The 21,496-nt window shown below is 47.2% G+C and overlaps 1 protein-coding gene across 1 annotated transcript in view; it reads right to left on the bottom strand.

Annotated features, from left to right (window-relative positions):
• Positions 1–21,496, bottom strand: part of LOC119971294 (multidrug resistance-associated protein 9-like) — a 331,741-nt gene that overhangs the window by 291,428 nt on the left and 18,817 nt on the right. Inside the window, exon 6 of the mRNA XM_038806659.1 lies at positions 2,504–2,677. Coding sequence (XP_038662587.1) covers positions 2,504–2,677 — 174 coding nt within the window. The remainder of the gene's footprint in view (positions 1–2,503; positions 2,678–21,496) is intronic.

Consider the following 21,496-nt stretch of genomic DNA (forward strand, 5'->3'; position numbering starts at 1 on the left):
AATCTGGCCCCAGGGTGTGCCCCCATGGTGGCCTGGCCCGCGATCGGGCCCACCGATCGGCGGGTGGGCCTGTGCCATGGGGCACTCTTTTCCTTCCACCTTTGCCATAGTCTTCACAATGGCGGAGGTGGAAGTGACCCCCCCTCCACTGCGCATGCGCGGGGATGACGTCAGCAGCCGCTGACTCTCCGGTGCATGCGCGGACTTCAGCCGGCTGGCGAAGTCGCTTCGGCCCCGGCTGGCGTGGCGGCAAAGGCCGTTCCCGCCGGCCGGCGGGGCGCCAACCACTCCGGCACGGGCCTAACCCCTCAATGTTAGGGCTTGGCCCCTAAAGGTGCGGAGACTTCCTCACCTTTGGGGCGGCCCATTTCAGAATGCTTTGGTTTGTGTATTTGGGCACCCAAAAAAACCACTTGCTGTGTGGATGTTTTAATAGATGGCATCTCTGCACTAGACCTTGAACAACATTCCTGTGGATAGTAAACTAGTGAGCCCGCCCACGCCGCCTGGTCCCGCCGGTAAGGTAGGTGGCTTGATTCCCGCCGGCGGAGCCCGTCCACACCGCCTGGTCCCGCCGGTAAGGTAGGTGGCTTGATTCCCGCTGGCGGGGCCAGCCTGACAGCGGCGTGACTTCGGCCCATCGCGGGCCGGAGAATCACCGGGGGGAGGGGGAGGGGGCGCCGACAGGCACGTCGCAATTCCTGCCCCCGCTGGAACTCAGGTGCCGGAGACTTTGGGACACAGCGGGGGCGGGATTGACGCCGGCCCCCGCCGATTCTCCGACCCGGCGGGGGGTCAGAGAATCCCGCCCCATGTCTCTAGTTGACCAGCTAAGTAAGTTTTATGGTTCCATCTCTTACATTCTGACTCTACTAAACAAACACGTAGGCTGGAATTTTCCAGCGATTGGGATTTATGTTTCTTGCCCACCAGTTTCCCGGCAGCGTCAGGTGGCTTCAATGGGAAATCCCATTGCCAAATAGTGGGAATAGAGAATCCCACTGCCAGCGAATGGCGTACCCCCGAGAAACACGTGGCGGGGAACCTGAGAATCCCACCCATAACCTTCTGAATTGCCATGTTCTTTTTGGTGTTCTTGCAATCTCTAAAGCCCAACATTGTCTTACCTTCCTAACAATCATCTCCCAGAGATAAACAAATATGAACACCAATTTTTAACAACTGCTAAAATTCATTGGAACTGTCAAAGCTGTCAAAGGTTTTAACTCTGCTGGACTTTAAAATTAAAAAAACATGAGTGCTATTTAAGAAAAATCAATGCCTGATATTTCATCTGTTGACATCAGCCTGAGGGTTATCACATAGGATTTGTGCTGCGTGACCGATTATACAACCTAACATTATCATAGTGATTGTGCCTATTAAGTGAGCAGTTCCATTGTTAGCTCCAAGTGTTTATAGAATAGAGATGACCGTTTTCACAAGGAATTATTGTTTTGACAATCGAAGTGCTTTTTACATAGTACTGTCATCAAAGACATATCAATTTATTTTATGTCAGCATGGCTCTTGAAGTTCATCAATGGTGGATGCTAGATGAGTTAGCACGGAGGAGTAAGCGAAAAGGTTAGTGGGTTGCGAACAAGGGTTGGCATGAGTTGGCACAAAACTGGCATTGGGGCAATAAAGGATGAGTGTGGGGCATGATGGTCTATAGATTAGATAGAGGGTGGGTCATCAGTGTGGCATGAAAGACCTTAGATGCTAAGTGGGGGCATGAGGTGGCAGATGGACATGAGGGGGCCTTTGGGGGTGGGGGTAGAGTGGCATGGGGTAAAATAGAGTGAAGGGGCCATGGGGTGGAGAGGGGAGATATGGCATAGATGGTGCATGGGGTCACCCCATAAGGTACGTGGGGAGTGAGAGGGGTGATGGCTGAGATGGTGGAGGGCTCTTTTTTGCTTTCATCATTTTAAAAATATCCTCCACAAGATGCCAGAGCACAAAGTCAGGCCTTCTGCCCAGCCCAACTTTGCACCTAGCAGCCTGTGCACTAATTCCAGGGGTGGCATCTGCTCCAGCTCACCACTGTCCTCCCCACCACCTGGAATGAAAACCCGATCTGAGGACTCTTTTTACCGGTTCAAGTTTTGATGAAGCCAGGAAATGTCCCATCTAAATCCGGGCCCTGATCTACATGCTCAAGCGGATGTAAAAGATCGAATGTCACTATCTAAATAGTGCAGAGATCTTTAATTATTCAATTCAATTTTGTGGGAGTATGCCAAACATACCTGCAAAATAGCAGTGATTGCACATTAAAAATAATCCATTGTTTGTAATATCCTACGCATAATAAGATGCTAAATAAATGCATGTTGCTCCTTTTAACTTAGGTTATAAGTTCAAACTCAGAATGTGAAGCTTGAACTCCCAATCATCAAACTCAAAAGTAAGGGTTCTCATAATTAACTGACACATATGACTTGTGTTAAAATTTGTGATGCTATGTTTTGTTGAGCATTTCATTGGAATGTCATACCTGAACAGGTATCAATAAAATAATAGCAACAATTCCCAATAAGGCTGTTGGTCCAAGGATAATGTAGGAATATATTGTGCAACTGATCAGCAATACTGGACTACCAAATATAAAAGGACAATACAAAGCCGCTTCAAAGAGTTGTTGACCATCAGTTGATAGCAGGTTCACAGCCTGCAAAAAGAAATGAATAAATTAATTCCAAGTCACTTTTTTCATTCTCTGAATCTGATTTCAAATCGATCTGTATCTAACACTGAAATATTGCAAACCTCCCTTTGTATACATGCTTTGAACAGTGTTGTTTCTGTCGCACTTTTTCCCTTTTTTTTGCAATACAAAACTTAAATCCAATGTGCCATTTCCATTTAAAAAGAGAAAAATAATCATTTTTGGGGAGAGATTTTTAGTCCCACGTTTTCAAAAGAGCAAATATAATTTTCATCATTAAGGTGTTTCAGAGAGATTTATACTCTTGCCATGTATATAGTAGCTTCAGGACATACAAGGTACATTTCGAAACAAAGCTCAGAAGACACGTACCCCTTTTATTTATGGCGGCTGCATGTTTAATTTCTTAATCAAACTAATAGGTCTTATGATTTTAAGGTTTTCAGAAGCGGGTAGTAGTGCTTCCACATTCAGATTTGGTACTCTGCAGGTCAGCCTGATACTGTATTAGATATTCAACAATATTTGTATTAACTCACTTATATAGAGACCCCATCCAAACACAATACATCATGAATATAACCAATAAGCTATCTGATATTATCTTCTTTCTGGAGAGAGGTATTGAACAATTTGCATTAACCTGATCACTTGAGTTAACATGGGACCGGGCTTTATAGTTTTCGGCAGGGTGAAGGAGGCAGAAAACAAAGTGAATGGTTCGCTCAGTCCCAACCATGCTATTTCAGCCCGCAAACATAAGTGCCTGCCCAATTGATGGTCATAAAATCTGATTTAAACAACTAATACATTTATGCACCTATTAATAATGAGGCAAACAATAATTAACAAATAATTAAAATGCAATACAAAAGCAAGACTATAAATCACATCATTTAAATTTGAAGATCTGTAAATTTGTTGAATAAATCTCTGCTTCAGTATGTTCAGCTTGTTTGAACTTATAACAAAACCCTATAAGTTTTTATATAGGAGGCGTTTCCTCAGCCAGGTGCCAATACAAAATATTACAGTCTCCTAAACAAAACTTCTATACTGATTCTAATTCCTTTAGCTTTTAAATATCGAAACAATATTTGTATTAACTCACTTACATAGAGATCCCAGCCAAACACAATACATCATGAATTTAACCAATAAGGAACAAAGGAGAATGGTAATATAGTGGTGAAGGTACTGGACTACCAACCCATCTACGAATTAGCATCTACCTGAGAAAGTGGAACATGTTCAGTCCACAAGGAGCAGGATAAATCCAATTGCTGTCGCATCATCTGCCGTCCATGTATCAGCAACGTCATGGAAGGTGTCACTGACTGCACAATAAAACGACCTATATATCAATGCTCAGGTTGAGTCCCACCAGGACTACTTGGCTCCTGACCTCCTTGCAGTCTTAGTCCAAACATCGACACAAGAACTGAATTCCAGAGGTAAGACGAGAAAGTCTATATTTAGCATCATGGCACCATTTGAGTGCAGCATCAAGGAAGTTTAGTGAACCTTAGGTCCATGGCAATCAAGGCGAAAACCCTCCACTGGCTGGAGTCATAACACAAATGAAGTTAGAAATGGAAGCTAGAGTGCAGAAGGAGGTCATTCAACCCACCGGGTCTGCACCAATCCTCCAAAAAAGTATCCCACCTCGGCCCACTCTCCCACCCAATCCCCGTAACCCCACCCAAAATCCACATCTTTTGGACACTAAGGGGCAATTTAGCATGGCCAATCCACCTAACCAGCACATCATGGACTGTGGAGGGGAACCTGAGCACCTGGAGGAAACCCACGCAGACTCAGAGAGAAAATGTAAACTCCACACAGTCACCCAAGATCAGAATCAAACCCGGGTCCCTGACCTGTGAGGCAGCAGTGCTTGACAGCACGGAAGCACAGTGGTTTGCACTGTTGTTTCACAGCTCTAGGGTCCCAGGTTCGATTCCCGGCTTGGGTCACTGTCTAAGTGGAGTCTGTACATTCTCCTGGTGTCTGCGTAGGTTTCCTCCGTGTGCTCCGGTTTCTTCCCACAAGTCCCAAAAGGTGTACTGTTAGGTAATTTGGGACATTCTGAATTCTCCCTCTGTGGACTCGAGCAGGCGCTGGAATGTGGTGACTAGGGGCTTTTCACAGTGACTTCATTACAGTGTTAATGTAAGCCTACTTGTGACAATAAAGATTAGTATTATAACCACTGTGCCACTGTGCTGCCACTTATGAAGACATAGTATTCTGTTCCATTCACAACTATTCAGATAATGAAGCAGTGTGTGCCTGCAAGCAGCAAGACCTGGACAACATTCAAGCTTGGGATGACAAGTGGCAAGTAACATTAATGCCACACAATTATCAAGCAATGACCATGTCCAACAATAGACAATCTAACCATCTCCCCTTGACATTGTCATATTTGAATTACCCATTGCCAACATCCAGGAGGCCACCATTGAGGCCACCAAGAATTTAACTGGACTGGCCACCTTAGGATTATGACTACAAAAACAGTTCCGACAGAGGCTGTGTATTCTATGGCAAGTGACCCAGCATCTGCAAGGCACCAGCAAGGAGTCTGAGAGAGGACTGCCTGTTGCCTGGATGTGTGCACTCCAATAACACTAAAAGAAGCTCCAGAACAAAGCAGCACATTTGATTGGCACCCATTCAAATTCTTTAAACATCAATTCCCTCACCATTGGTGCATGGTGGCAGCAGGGTGTACAATCAAACAAGGTGCACTGCAGCAACTCATCAAGGCACCTTCAACAGCACCTTCCAAATTTGCCCAGTTACTAGAAGGACAAGAGCGGCAGACGCATAGGAACACTACTAGCAGCAAGGTTTTCATCCTAACATGGAAATATTTCACCATTCCTTCATGATTGCTGATTCCTGGAATTCTCTCCTTAACAGCACTGCTGGTAGTTCCCTGAAAGTTTCTTGTGCTGCTTTTACCCAAATCTTTTTCCCTTTTCCTCGGGTAGTTGATCATCTACTATCTTTCCTCAGCCTCACCATTTCTTTCTACCTGTGCTCTGAATGCCCCAGAAAAGTAGGTGGTCCAGGAACTCTCCACCCTGTTGTGTGAAATGTTTTTCAGCCATTGAGCACAATTGAATTTGTTATTGTTTCCAGAAACTCCCATTTCCTGCAAACTCCTGTTATATTAACGAGGCTTGAAGGACTCGGAAACTCAAATACTTCAAATATTCAGAAAGTAGTCTTCAAACCAACTACACTTTGGGATGGATTTTCTGTTCCCTCGCTGGTGGGTTTGAAGTCAGAGCACTTAAAGTCCAAGTGGTGGCCTTTCCTCCACTTACCTGCCGCCCCGATCTGTCTGAAATTTTATGCGAGAGCATTGGGTGGCCTGCCCACCCTTGGGCCTATTGAAACCCTCAATTGACCAATTAATGGCCAATTAAGGACCTTAACCTGCTGCCAGAGGCATTTTACCATGGTGGGGGAGGCCCACACCATCTAAGAAGACTGGCAACTTCAACTGCGTCGGCTAGTGTTGGGCAAGTGGAGCCTCCTCTGCTGGTTGTCTGGGCCCTTCGGAGGCATTGCCCACGTCATCTCCCCCTTCAACCTTCCCTATGGGCTATTGAACCCAGGCCCCCAACCCCATCACCAGCCTTGCCAAGAATCCTGACCCCTGATAAACCTGAGCTTCGCAGCATGATGGGACTGCCATTAGTCCTAGCAGTGACCACTGCTCCTGACTGGCATTGCCATAACTACAGGACGACTAAGTTATCGGGATCATCGGTGGGCTACCCCCAACTTTTTAACCAAGGTGATAAGTGAGGACTGTGGCGGCCCATTAAGTCCATCCTTTGAAACTGAGCGCTAGTTGATGCCAAACTCCCTGCACTCACAGCTGCCTTCTCCTACAGCTGAACTTCACATGCACAATCTACTTGTCCTGTCCAAATAAGTCAGTATGCACACACTTACTTTCTTAGCCTTACTTGTTCAAGCTCACTCTGTACGCTTGCTAAACTCACTTTTAGGCAAATGTGTTTCCTGATCTCCTTTCAATAAAAACTCACCCATTCTCTCACTCACCCAATCTGTCACAATGTAAGTATGCTCAATGTGTTGTTAGATCCACTTATTCACTGTTACTTGATAAGTTTCACATTTTTAACCATGGAATATTTTGGGATATTTTGGAGACTGCTTTGTACCTCCCTCTATTATTCCATAAAACTAAATTAGTGGCCTTCGTTATTCTTATATGTTCCTATACCTGTGTATTTCAGTTCCCAGACAATAATTACCCTTCAATCATCACAATTAAAAACAGATTATCTGATCATTAAAATATTACTGTTGTGGGGGATTTTTCATTCCTTTATGCGAGCATCGCTGGTTAGGCCAACATTTAATGCCCATCCCTAAATACCCTTGAGAAAGGGGATGGTGAACCAACTTGAGCTGCTGCAGTCCAGGTAGGTACATGCACAGTACTACTAAGGGAGTTCAGGACTTTAACCCAGTGACAGTGTAGGAACAGTGATATATTTCTAAGGCAGGATGGTATGTGCTGTGGAACGTAGGGGTGGTGGTGTTCCCATGCAGCTGAAGATGTTGTTCTTTGTGGTAGGGGTTGTGGGTTGGAAAGTACTGTTGAGGAAGCCTTGGTGAGTTGCTGCTAATTTGTATAAGGCACACACTACTGCCACTCTGCATTGGTGATGAAGGGAGTGAATGTTTATGGAAGGGGTGCCAAACAAGTGGGCTGTTTTGTCCTTCACGGTGTCAAGCATCTTGAGTGTTGATGGAGCTGCACAGGCAAGTGGAGAGTATTCAATCTGTCATGGGAGTATCCCTTTAAGAAAGGTTTGGTCTTACCACATGACTTTTAGCCGGCTTCAGTGATGTCATTTGTGGGTGGAGCTGGGCTGTGGCTGTCAGGTGAGAAGGGGGTGTAGATTTTCGAGTTTCAGTTTGTTGTTTTGGACTGCAGAAGAGAAGCAGTGTTTCCCTGTTTTCATTTTAAAGCTGTTCCAAGGAACTGAAAGCATATTGAGTGTGGCAAACTGCCTTGGTAACTTTCAAGATAGTGTTGCTTTCCAGAAGGAATTTTGAATCTGCTGGTTGGAACTGGATTAGAATTTCAGGGAAAGGACCAGTCCCATTCAAGTGAGATTACAGTGTGCTGCACCACGCCCTTGAAAGGGGTTTTGGTTTATCAGATGTTGTATTGAATTGGAATAGCTACGAAGGGGGATTCATTAAGAGTTATATACATAGATTGATACCAAATTCTTGCTTTTTTAAATATATGTTAACTACATTCTTATCATAAAACTTTGTTTTGAAAAATAGCTAGGACATCTAATGAATCACACCTGAAGTGAAGGCTCTTGTGCTCATCCTTGCCAAATTCAACTTAAACGTTACAGGTCAGGTGAACTTCATAATGCACTTTGGAGTTTCTATGCCCTGGCCCATAACACATCACACTCCTGCCTTATGCCTCGGCGATGTTGGACAGGCTTTGGTGAGCGAGGACATTAGTTATTCTACATCAAGGTTTTTCAAATCCATGATCGGGACTCGCGGGTGGGTGGCAGAGCGATCGGTCGTGGCACTCCTTTTGGCGGAGGAACGCCCAATATCTGCGACCGGCTTTTCGATTGAGAATGCCAACCCCGTCTGCCAGCAGCTGCAGCATTTTGCCTTGCTCCATCCGATTGGCACCCAGATTATCCAATGGGTGATTAGCTTTCCTAACATCACATCCAATGTTTACTTGTTCCAGTGACCAATAGGAGGAGGCAGGGGCGGTACTTCTGGTGGTGAGACTCATGCAGCTCGGGACCTGTGAAGGACATGGAGAGAAGCCGAGTGAAGTTTGTGTGAGGTATGTGAATGGCGGGTTACAATGCTACCAGTCAGCACCAGTTCACTGGCTTCCACAAGTACCTCAATTCCTACATTATCACAGAGAGGAGGAATTATATGATAGCTAAATAAACAGGGATTGGGGCAATTTGTTAGGTCTTCAGTCTAAGATCCAAGAAGAAGGCACCAGCAGCAATCACAGAAAATATATTATGTGTGTTTCTCCTCTGGGGCAGAGCAAGTGGAATTTAAGCATCAGCATGTGAAATCTTTGTGAGTGTTTGAAACCTCTGCAATTGTGTCACTACAATGGTGTATTATAAGTCATTAGTCTTCACAAATAAAACTCATGAGACACCATGTGCTGTTTAAAATAAAAAGGAAACGCTGTTCATATGCATGCCCCCTCAGGCACTTCTGGCAGTGCACAGGCCCAGTGCCCTGTGGGGCACAATGCCAACTCCTGACGCGGCATGCTATCCCAGCACTATCTCGTTCGAACATCAGCACGCTGTCCTAGTACCACCTCCTCCTGATGTCAACGCGCCAGATGTGGTAAGAGAGCAGGTCACGCGCCCGGCACATACGCCATGCGATCTGTGTTTGGCCGCAAAATCCTGAAGGAGAGATTCCTCCACTTTGTAGCTGCCAGCAGCAAGAAACTGGAGTGTGAAAATAACTGAGATGGATCAGTTTGAATCTGGTTTAGCACACTGGGCTAAATCGCTGGCTTTTAAAGCAGACCAAGGCAGGCCAGCAGCACGGTTCAATTCCCGTACCAGCCTCCCCGAACAGGCGCCGGAATGTGGCGACTAGGGGCTTTTCACAGTAACTTCATTGAAGCCTACTTGTGACAATAAGCAATTTTCATTTCATTTTATTTCAGGAAGAGAGGATGAGAGAGACAAACAGGCCAGGACCTCATTATTGAATCTGCTGAACAGAGATTCTCAGGAAACTATGGCAGGACAAAGCTGTGCTGGTGTGAGTTCCAGAGCCGCTGATAAACAACCCATTAAGAAGAAGCTGAAATCGGAAACAAAGCAGTATAAAGATGATTTCTTGAGATATAGCTTTATTAATTGTGCCAATACAAATCAGGTTGTAATTTCCCATGTGCGTTATGTGCAGGGAAGTACTGCCAAATGAAAGATTAAACATTCAAAGCTTCAAAAGCTGTTCAAGAATGAGCCTCTTGATTGAGGACAAAGCAGGCTCACCTATTACATAGTCAAAATAATCAGTCATGAAGTTTGGTCAGCGTGGGTCACAAAGATTGGCCAGCATGGGTCGCGAAGGTTGGCTGAACGATGTGGGTCCCAAAGGATGGCCAGTTGGTAAAAGACAAAAATGTTTGGAAAACACTGCTCTATATAATTTCCAGCCTCTGACATCCTCTTGTAGTCACAGTATTAATATGGTTAGTCCAGTTCAGTTTCTGGCCGATGGTAAGCCCCAGGATGTCGATGGTGGGGGATTCTGCAATGGTAATGTTATTGAATCTCAAGGGAAGATCAATCGATAGATTCTCTCTTGCTAGAGATGCTCATTACGTTTTTTTAAAATTTAAAGTACCCAATAATTTTTTCCAATCAAGGGGCAATTTAGCGTTGCCAATCTTCCGACCCTTCACATCTTTTTTGGGTTGTGGGGGTGGGACCCACACAGACACGGGGAGAATGTAAAAACTCCAGATGGACAGTGACCCCCAGTGAGGGTCGAACCTGGGTCTTCGGCGCCGTGAGGCAACAGTGCTATCCACTGTGCCACTGTGCCCCTCAAAGATGCTCATTACCTAACACAAATGTGGCATGAATATTAATATTCAATCCAAGGTTGATTGCTACAATGGGCACAGGCTAGTTCGATATCTAAGGAGTTGCGAATGGTGCTGAACATTGTGCAATCATCAGTGAACATCCCCGCGTCTGACCTTATGAATGAGGGAAGATCATTGATGAAGCAGCTGAAAATGGTTGGGCGGAGGACGCTGAGGAACTCCTGCAGCGAAGCCCTGGGGCTGAGATGATTGACCTTCAGCAACCACAACCATCTTCCTTTGTGTGAGGTGTGCCTCCAACCCGTGGAGACTTGTCTCCCTGATACCCATTGACTTGAGGTTTCTTTGGGCTCCTTGATGCCATACTCAAGTCAAATGCGGCCATGATGTCAAGGGCAATTATTATAATCTCTTGAGTTCATCTCTTTTCTCCATGTTTGAATCAAGGCTATAAGGAGGTCAGAAGCTGACTGGCTCTGGCAGAACCCAAACTGAGCATCGGTGTCAGCTTATTGCTGAATCTGTGCTGCTTGACAGCAGTGTCGCCAACTGCTTCCAACACTTTGCTGTTGATTAAGAGTAGGCTGATTGGGCAGTAATTAGCTAGGTTAGATTTGTGCTGCTTTCTGTGGACAGGATGTATCTGAGCAATTTTCCATATTTCAGGGTAGGTGCCAGTGTTGTAAATGTAATGGAAGAGCTTGGCTACTGATGTGGTTAGATCTGGAGCACAAGTCTTCAGTACTATTGCTGGAATGTTTTCAAGGCCCATAGCCGTTGCAGTATCCAGCGCTTTCAGCTATTTTTTGATATTGACTGAAGACTGACATATTTCATTCTGGGATCTCAGGAAGAGGCTGAAATGGATCATCTACTTGGCACTTCTGACTGAAGATGATTGCAAATTCTTCAGCCTGGTCTTTTGCATTGATATGCTCCAGCACTAACCACATGAGTAGCCGAGCTCCTCCATCATTGAGGATGAAATATTTGTGAAATCTTCGCCTCTTCCAGTGAGCTGTTCAAATGTCCACCACCATTCACAACTGGATGTGCCAAGACTTCAGAGTTTATACCCGATCCATAATTGTGGGATCATCATGCGACCATTGTTTGTGTGCAATTAGTCCTATATTGTAACTTCTTCAGGTTGGCAGCTCATTTTTAGGTTGTGTATGCTTGGTGCTGCTCCTGGGATGCTGTCCTGCACTTTATATTGAACTAGGATTAATGCTGTCACTTGATCCTCTGGTAATGGGAGAGTGGGGGATATGCCGGGCCATGAGTTTACACATTGTGGCTGATTGTGCTCATGGTCCACAACGCCTGCTGCCCTATTGGAGTTGTTGGATCTGTTCAAAATCTATTCCATTTAGCATGGTGATATTGCCACACAACACACTGAGGATAATGCTCTGCGTGAAGACGGGACTTTGTCTCCACCAGCACTGTGCAACGGTCACTCCTTCCAATACTGCTGTCCACAAATTAACCACTGTCATTCCTACATTACACCTGCAGCTGCACTTTGGCCTGAAATATGTGGTTGAAGTTACTGTGTGTTAGCCGTTTAGCTGCTGTTGTATAAAGAGTCAAAAGTTCTGCTCCTTCTCACAAACACCTTAATTTTCCTTCAACTCAACTCTGTACAAAAACTCTATCCAATCACATCACATGCCCCAAAGGCCACCTGAAGCTTCTTTAAATATCAGTGTCAATTATTGGATACTTAATATAAATGAGACATTTAATTGGAATGCCTCTTAACCCATTACTTAAGTCTCCCCTTCCTTGGAGAAAATAAATAATTTGGTGAAAACAAAGTTACAAGAAACTCAAAAACACATGCAATTTTCCCCCTTCTTTCTTTGTTTCAGTTTTGGAAGAAAAAAAAACAAACTCACAGAAAAAGGCGCCCTTCATTAACAATATCCAAAACTTTCTGTGAACTAGCCCCTCTTTTTGTAAAATAATTGATCGTTGCTGTCGACCCATTAAATTTTTGCTCTCTCCCCTCTGTCCAACATCTGCTTCAGGCTTGCAATGTCGATCCTTAACCCTTTCTCATTCACACTTTTTGTAGAGTGCACATTTTCTCACAGGGATTTACTGTCAATGTGACACTCAAAGGGTGTGTTCCCCAAACCCCCTCATCAATATCTGGGATATATAGAAGGCCATATCCACCGCCTCTACAAGGCACAATGTCTCAGCGGCCAAAGTGTTTTTAACCACTCTTCTTATTTTCTTTGCTTCCCACACAAGAGGGCAACATTTACCATTGTTCCCCAAAAGTAAAATTATAAAACCTCCTGCACTTGAAACCCCATCACATAAATTTTCATAGGATGCATCACTGTAAACTATCAGCGGGATTCTTCGCTTTACGCTGAAATGACCCGACGCCAGCGTGAAAACCGGTGCGAACCACTCCGCAATCAACGGACCCCAAAAGTGAGGAATTCTCCACTTACCTCCACTTTCTTGGAGAGGTTGGCGCATCTCAAGCCGGCGCCGAAGGGACAGCGCAAGTTTGCGCATGCGCCAAAGGGCCGGCGTGATTTTGCGCATGCGCAGAACTGCTGACGTGTATTGGCACATGCGTGGAGGGTTCTCTTCTCCGCGCCAGCCATGGTGGAGCCATACAGGGGCCAGCGCGGAAGGAAGAAGAGCCCCCACGGCAGAGGCCCACCTGCAGATCGGTGGGCCCCGATGACGGCCAGGCCACCGCGGGCCCCGCCCCAGAGTCTGATCCCCTGCCCTCCCCCCCCCCCCCCGCACAGAGGACCACCACAGCTGACTTACCTGCCGGGTTCTGCCATGTGGGACGATGCGTAACCCATGCTGACGGGACTGGCCAAAAACGGATGGGCACTCGGCCCATCGGGGCCCGGAGAATTGCCGGTGGGCCGCTGCCAATGGCCCCCTACCGGCGTGGCATGAACCCGGCCACACCCCCCAAAAATGGCGCCGGAGAATACGGCAGCCGGCATCGGGGCGGGATTCGCGCCGGACCGCCGTGCATTCTCGACCTGGCGGGGGGTTGAAGAATCCCGCCCCTGTGTGTTTCATTTGCCTAAGGTCACCAAAAGCCGGGAACCACAAAACACACTCCTACATTTTTAGTTTGACCAACGCTTTATTTGAAGTCTTCCACTTTGTGATCATTCATTTTTGAACTCACCTCTAAGACATCAAAACTAACATCTGGTCTAGTCTGTCTACCTAACCAATTCAGTTGCCCAATTAAACTTCGCAGTTGCTCTTTTTCCATCTTTGAAATCATTGTGTCTTGTTATGAAACCCGACCACGACTAATTGCTATTGGGCTGATGCTCTCCAAATAAGATTGCTGACGTAAAGTTGCCCCTAACTTAGTCTGTCCGATTTCCAGACCAATATATCTAAATGCACCGGAATCCTGACTTCCAACCCTGAATCCTTTCCTCAAACCAGAGATTACAATAGCATCAAAATCACTCGTCCCACCCCACAAAAAATCATCGACATGCTTTATAAAGATGCCAGAAAGATTTCCTTTGTAGTGCCAGCAAAATATTGTCGGATCTGCTTTCAACTGGCAACAGCCTAACTTTAATAAAACTGACCTTACCGAAAAATACCTGACTCTAGATGCATCATTTAATCCATATTTTTTCAACTTCCAGAGTACCCCTTCTGTGTTAGCTACCTCTTTAGGAGGACAGAGAAAAATGTCTCTCTGAAGCTATTGCACCTGCAAAAAGGCAGCTTTTATATCTATCAATTTGAATTCCCATGCCTTTGTGTCTAATAGAGTCAAGAAGATCTTTAAAATAACCTTTCCTGCTGTAGGGGAATCTACCCTTAAATCCTGATCTTCTAAGTTTTCTTCAAATATCCCCAGGCTCACAAGCCTTATAAATTCCATCCAGAAGAACCTTTTCCGTGCAAATCCATCTGTGGGATAGAGCTCTTTGTCCCCGATCCGGTAATTCCGTGTATACCCCAAATTCACTCCAACTATACAGTTCTTGCTGTTTGCCATCTTTTATAACTTTTTCATTTAATTTATTGGAAGCCACCAAAATCTCACGTGCATGTGGGCTTCTAATCCTAGTAGTATTTAGAGTCTTACCCATGTTCCAAGACCTTGATAAACTATGTCCTCTACCCATGTTCCAAGACCTTGATAAACTATGTCCTCTATCCCGCCTGGTATCTCGTGCTGCCCTGCTATTGCTTGATCTTTCCCTTCTGCTGTGGGATGTATTTTCAATAGTTCTCAACCTTTTCCTGCAAACCTGTTCAATATCCGATGTACTATCTGAACTGGCACTGCGTTTCTCTGCCCTCCATTTTTGAACGTCATGTTCCCAATCCATTGTCTTGACACCCTCCCCTGAATGCTGCACATTCATCCAATGTTTATACTTTCCAGTGGCCTTCCTTGCTCTACTAATTGGAGTTGCATTCTTCTATTGATGAGACCCTTCAGGCAAGTATGTTACTTTTGTACCAACTTTTGGCAGTTGTCCTTTCAGGAAAATGGCCTGTTCTAATTCATCAGAAGTTCTTAGAATTTAGAATTTACAGTGCAGTGCAGAAGGAGACCATTCGGCCCATCGATCTGCACCAGCTCTTGTAAAGAGCACCCTACCCAAGGTCAACACCTCCACCCTATCCCCATAACCCCACTCAACACTAAGGGCAATTTTGGACACTAAGGGCAATTTATCATGGCCAATCCACCTAACCTGCACATCTTTGGACTGTGGGAGGAAACTGGAGCACCCGGAGGAAACCCACGCACACACGGGGAGGATGTGCAGACTCCGCACAGACAGAAACCCTGTCTATATTTGTAATGAACTCCAATTGGCTTTATTGGTTGGACAATTGGAGTATGAGCTCCCTCAATGATAGCTCATTGAGGGGGCCCATATAATCACCTGTGTAGGCTTTGTGAGCCAGTCTTAAGTTGACTGGACTGCTAGCAGCACTGTTTGTAGCTGCTCCTGTAATATCGTTATTGTAAATAAATATTGGTGTGGTGACGGAACTCCTGCCTCCCGTGGATTACTACAGTGGCGATGAGGTAAACTACGAATTTTGCGGAGACCAGCTGCCGCACTCAGAGGGTAAGCCTTGCCATTTTAAAAATGCCGTTTTTGGGAGGTTAGAGGCATTCGACCCGGCTATTGAGGACTGGTCCCAGTATGTGGAGAGAACGTGTTACTTCTTCCGGGCAAATGATATACTGACGGACGAAAGGAGAAGGCATATCTTGCTGTCGGCGTGCGGACCCTCCACTTTCGCCATTATACGTAGTCTGACTTATCCCGATGCGCCGGACATGAAAACTTTCCAAGAAGTAACGGAATTGGTGAAAGAGCACTATGACCCAAAACCACCCTTCATTTTGCGTAGGTACAGATTCTACACAGCGAAGCGGGAAGACAGGGAGTCAGTCACAAATTTCTTGACCCGCCTGAGAAGGCTGGCAGAAAAATGTGAGTTTGGCCCGACACTAAATGAAATGCTTCGGGACCGGTTAGTGTGTGGTATAAACAACCTCACAATACAGAAACGCCTGTTGGCGGAAACGGAACTAGACTGCAGGCAGGCGTTACAGCTCGCACTGTCCCTAGAAAAGGCAGCAAGTGGGGCGCAGGAACTACAGGGTACGCCAATGGAGGTAGATACCTGTGCGAGGGACTACCACAACGGGTTCTGCTACCAGATAGCCGCTCTCAGGAAAAACCTGAGGAATAGAGGGAAAAAGGAAAACCCCAGAACTGCCCCCAAGTCTGCCAGGACTAACTGGAGACAGAGGGAAGTACCGGCTGAGGCTCCCCCAACAGACAAGGACCATTTCTGGCACCAGACAGAGTGGGGTAACAATGACAGAAACCCTAGAAGGAGGTGGCAAAAGAGGAATAGCAGGTGGGGACGCAGGGAAGTACACAACCTAGACGCCCCATCCTCCTTCGAAGGGGAACAATTATATAATATTACAACGAAGAAAGCAGAACCCATTAGGATTACCCCACGGGTGAACGGGCGGCCGACAATAATGGAAATAGACACGGGTGCGGCCGTATCAGTAATGGGAGTGGCAGCATTTAGAAAAATCAAAGATGGACTCAAGCCACTAACCCTAACAAAAACATCGACAAAACTTAAAACCTACACGGGGGAACCCCTGGAAGTTCTAGGCACGACTCATGTACCTGTGGAATATGAGAAACAATTGCTCAGATTACCGTTGACGATAGTAGAGGACTCCGGACCGAGCTTAATTGGACGGAACTGGCTGAAAGACCTGAAATTAGATTGGATGAAAATTTTCCAGAGTGGAAGTGGGCAGTTGAGTGGAGTACTCCAAAAATACCCGGAGGTCTTCCAGGAAGGTTTGGGGGAAATCATAGGTGCCAAAGCAACTTTGCACGTGGACCCAGAAGCCCTTCCGAAATTTTGTAAGGCCAGGCCGGTACCTTTTGCATTAAGGAAGAAAGTAGATGACGAAATAGAAAGGTTACGGCATGACAGCATTATCAGACCAGTACAGTTCTTGGAATGAGCAGCGCCGGTGGTACCAATTTTGAAGCCAGACGGCTCGATACGTCTCTGTGGAGATTTCAAACAGACAGTAAACAAATACGCACTGCTGGACAAATACCCAATCCCGAAAATAGACGACCTATATGCCAAATTGGCAGGTGGGATTTTGTTCACGAAACTAGACATGAGCCATGCCTACCTGCAGTTAAAACTGGCCAAGGGTTCCCAGAAGTTCGCTACGATCAACACCCTGAAGGGCCTTTTTCGTTATACTAGGCGACCTTTTGGGGTGTCATCAGCCTGTGCTATATTCCAGCGTGCGATGGAAAATATTCTGCAAGGACTACTGCAGGTGGCGATTTATTTAGACGATGTCTTAATCACGGATAGGACAAACAGGGAACACTTAAGGAACCCGGAGGAAGTGCTCAGGCGTTTCGCAAAGGCAGGCGTTCGGCTAAAAAGGGAAAAATGTGTTTTTCTGGCCCCACAGTGACGTACCTGGGATATAAAGTAGACAAGTCAGGCTTATACCCATTAGAAGACAGCGTAAGGGCAATAAAAGAAGCCCCAGCTCCCACCACGGTCCAGGAGTTACGATCATTTCTAGGGTTGGTAACCTATTATGGAAAATTTATTGAAAATAGGGCGTCCATCCTAGAACCCCTCCACCAGCTACTAAAAAAGGGGCAAGAATGGAAATGGTCCACCCGCCAAAACCGAGCATTTAGGGACATTAAGGAACAGCTGTCATCCGAAAATGTCCTAGAGCATTAAGACCCAAGGAAGGAGTTGGTGGTCACTTGTGATGCATCGCCCTACGGGGTAGGAGCCGTCTTAGCCCATAGAGGAAGGAATGGGGAAGAACGGCCAATAGCCTATGCTTCGAGGACTTTGGCGATGGCTGAGAGGAAGTACGCCCAAATCGAGAAGGAAGGACTGGCGGTGATATTCGCAGTAAAAAAATTTCACCAGTATCTTTACGGGCGGAAATTCACCATAGTGACGGACCATAAGCCGTTATTAGGGTTATTAAAAGAAGACAAGTCAATACCCCCGATTGCATCAGCTAGAATCCAACGCTGGGCGTTGCTACTGGCGGCATATAGATACGTTCTGGAGCACAGACCGGGAACGCGAGTAGCACATGCAGATGCTTTGAGCAGACTTCCCCTCCCGGACACTCCGCCGCAAATACCAAAAGTAGAGGAGACAGTAATGACTCTAAATTTTTTGGACACCCTACCAGTAGACGCACAACATATTCGGTTGTGGACGCAAAAAGACCCAGTTTTAGCCAAGGTGAAGCATTTACTGCTAACAGGGGAACTGGAAAGATCAGTGGAGCCTCAGATGCACCCATACTGGAGCAGAAGGGACCAAATAACCATAGAAGACGGTATCCTATTATGGGGAGCCCGGGTAATCGTCCCAGCTCAGGGCCGTGAGGCAATCTTAACTGAGTTACATCACGGACACCCAGGGGTGTCTAAAATGAAGATGCTAGCTGTAAGCTACGTTTGGTGGCCAGGTTTGGACACAGACATAGCAGCGTTGGTACGTCGGTGCCAGGAGTGCCAACAGGGGCAAAGAGTGGCACCAGCGGCGCCATTGCACCCGTGGGAATGGCCAGGCAGAACGTGTAACTGCCTGCATATTGACCACGCCGGCCCTTTAATGGGCTCAATGTTTTTGGTTATAGTGGACGCCCACTCCAAATGGTTGGACGTCCACCGGGTAAACACGGCAAGCACAGCATCGACAATTGAAAATCTCAGGGCCTCGTTTGCAACACATGGACTTCCGGAGGTATTAGTGTCGGACAAGGGAACGGCATTCACAAGTGGGGAATTTGGAAAATTCCTGAAGGAAAACGAGAGTCCGTCTCATCAAAACGGCCCCTTACCATCCAGCGACCAACGGCCTGGCAGAGAGAGCGGTCCAGACACTTAAAGCGGGACTCAAGAAGCAGCCGGCAGCGTCAATAGACACAAAGCTCTCCCGCTGGCTGTTTGATTACAGGACCACACCGCATTCCACAACGGGCATACCGGCAGCTGAACTCTTAATGGGAAGGTGGCTGCGAACGAGGCTGAGTCTCCTTTTCCCAAATTTAACGGGGAAAGTGGAGAAACAACAGGAGGCCCGACGCAGGGGGCATGATAATAGTCGGCAGCAGAGATATTTCCAGGTGGGGGCACCGGTTTGGGTCAAGAATTATGGGAATGGACCAATGTGGGTCAAAGGCACGGTAGAGTCCCAAACAGGGCACATATCCTATGAGGTTTCAATAGGAGGTAAGGTGCTGAAGAAACACCTAGACCAAATAAGGGCAGCGGAACCACACCTGGAGGCAGGCGAAGCAGGACCGCCTCAAGCTCGGATAGCCCAGACGGAAAGGATACCCACACCCCAGCCCCGAGCAATTTCTCCAGACCCCGTCATCCAGTCATCAGAGTCGGAGATGGACACACTCGACGAGGCTGCCGCGACACCTCTCCCCGAGGAGGAGGAAGAACAACTTCCAAGGAGGTCGGCAAGGAAAAGACGGGCACCTATAAGGTACACTCCTCCCACTTCGGAGAACGACCCGGCGGACGACATAGAGGTGACAGACCCAGACATGAGGAGCAGGAAGATGCTCAGAGGAATGCCAGCTGGCAGGAATTCCTCGGACCTTGTGGGGGAGGGGTGTAATGAACTCCAATTGGCTTTATTGGTTGGCCAATTGGAGTATGAGCTCCCTCAATGATAGCTCATTGAGGGGGCCCATATAATCACCTATGTAGGCTTTGTGAGCCACTCTTAAGTTGACTGGACTGCTAGCAGCAGTTTGTAGCTGCTCCTGTAATATCGTTATTGTAAACGATTGGTGTGGTGATGGAACCCCTGCCTCCCGTGGATTACTACAATATCAGTTAGCTGTTCCTCATAGTTCTGTAACACGTGCGTACCAGATGACTCTGGTTCCTTGTCATGTCTGTTTGCTCTGTCTAAATTTGAAAATTTGTAATCTGTACCCATTATCCTTGATGAAAGTACCCTAACAGTTTGATTGTTATGTTGCAAAATAATTGTTTTGCCATCTATGCCTATGATCTTCCCTGGGCATTTCCATTCATTAAAATTGTGTCTCGTACAGTATACTATGTCTCCTTGCTGAAAAACGGTATTTGATGGCCGTACATTATGCCTCAAAGCTATGTGAATTCTTTCAGAGACTTCTGCTTCTAAAAAAGCTTTTCTATTGCTATGTAATGCATTTAAGTGCTCAGCAAAGACAGAGCTAATTGTAGACCCTTCCCGGGAGTCGGCTTCCGGCAGGGGAAGAGAGCAGTCGTGGGTGGAGGAACTCCTGGGGGGGGAACAAAGTTGCGTCCCACTCCTCGCCGAGAACTTGCACCCAAGTGCGCAAATTTATCCGTTTGTGCCCCTGCAACAAGAGAGTGGGGACAAAGAAGAAAGAGGACTCCAAAGCGAATTAAAGTGAGAGACCTGGGTGCTCAGGAGTGACGTGATCTCCCCCCCCCCCCCCACGCACGGCAGCAGAAGGCGGGGTAAGACGAGCGGCGGCCCGGCCCAAAGCGAGGACCGAGCAGTGACTGAGCCAGCAGCAAGCACTCCCCCCCCCCCCCCCCCTGCCCTCGCCCTCCCTCCTCGCAACCAAGGCTCTGGCGGAGGTGCAGCTCGCCCTGGGCAGAGCAGAGGAGAAACTGAAAGCCCAAGAGTAGAATCTGGAAGCCCAAGAGGCGACCATTAAGCAGCTGGAAAAAGCCGTGACTGACATGAGCGACCGGATCACGGCCCTGGAGAAGGAGGTGACGAGACTGGGCACAACGCAGGGGAGCCTGAAGGGCTGAGTGGACGATCAGGAAAACCGCTCGAGAAGGCAAAATGTCAGGATAGTGGGCCTACCAGAGGGGATCGAGGGTAGAAACCCACGGCATACGTGGCCGAGATGCTGGGCAACTTAGCGGGGAGGAAAGCTTTCCCCAACCCACCAGAAATGGACAAAGCACACCGGTCGCTGCGCCCAAAGCCCACGGCAGGGGACCACCTGAGGGCAGTTTATAGCTAAACTGCACCGGTACCCATCCTGCGCTGGGTCAGGCACAACAGGACCTGAAAATGGGAAGGACACCTCATTAGAGTTTACGAGGACATTAGGGCAAGCCTAGCCAGGAGACGGGCCGAATTCAATAGAGCGAAAGCAGCTCTTCACGAGAACGATGTGCGTTTTGGTATGCTGTACCCAGCGAAACTCTGGGTCACATACGAAGAAAGAGAGGACTTCTTCACAGCCCCCACCGAAGCAAACAAGTTTGTCGAGGAACACGGGCTGGGAAACCAACAGCTAGGGTAGAAATAATGGGTCCCTGGCAAGGGGCAACAACATGCCAATGGGGGGTGGGGGGTGAGGATGCGCCAGCATCCGCCCCCATCCCCGCCACGGCGTGCGCAACCTGAACATAAAGCAAACCACTGCCCGAGGGACCACTTCACGTGGGAGACCAGGCCCCAGCACGAGGGAACGAGAGTAGCAGAGAAGGGAGAGCAAGCGAGAGGAGTGCAGGGTAGGATGGGGGAAGAGCGGGCAGAAAACTGCAGAGGCTGGGCAAGGGAGAAGT

The sequence above is a fragment of the Scyliorhinus canicula genome, chromosome 9 (assembly GCF_902713615.1).
Source record: "Scyliorhinus canicula chromosome 9, sScyCan1.1, whole genome shotgun sequence".
Taxonomy (NCBI): Eukaryota; Metazoa; Chordata; class Chondrichthyes; order Carcharhiniformes; family Scyliorhinidae; genus Scyliorhinus; species Scyliorhinus canicula.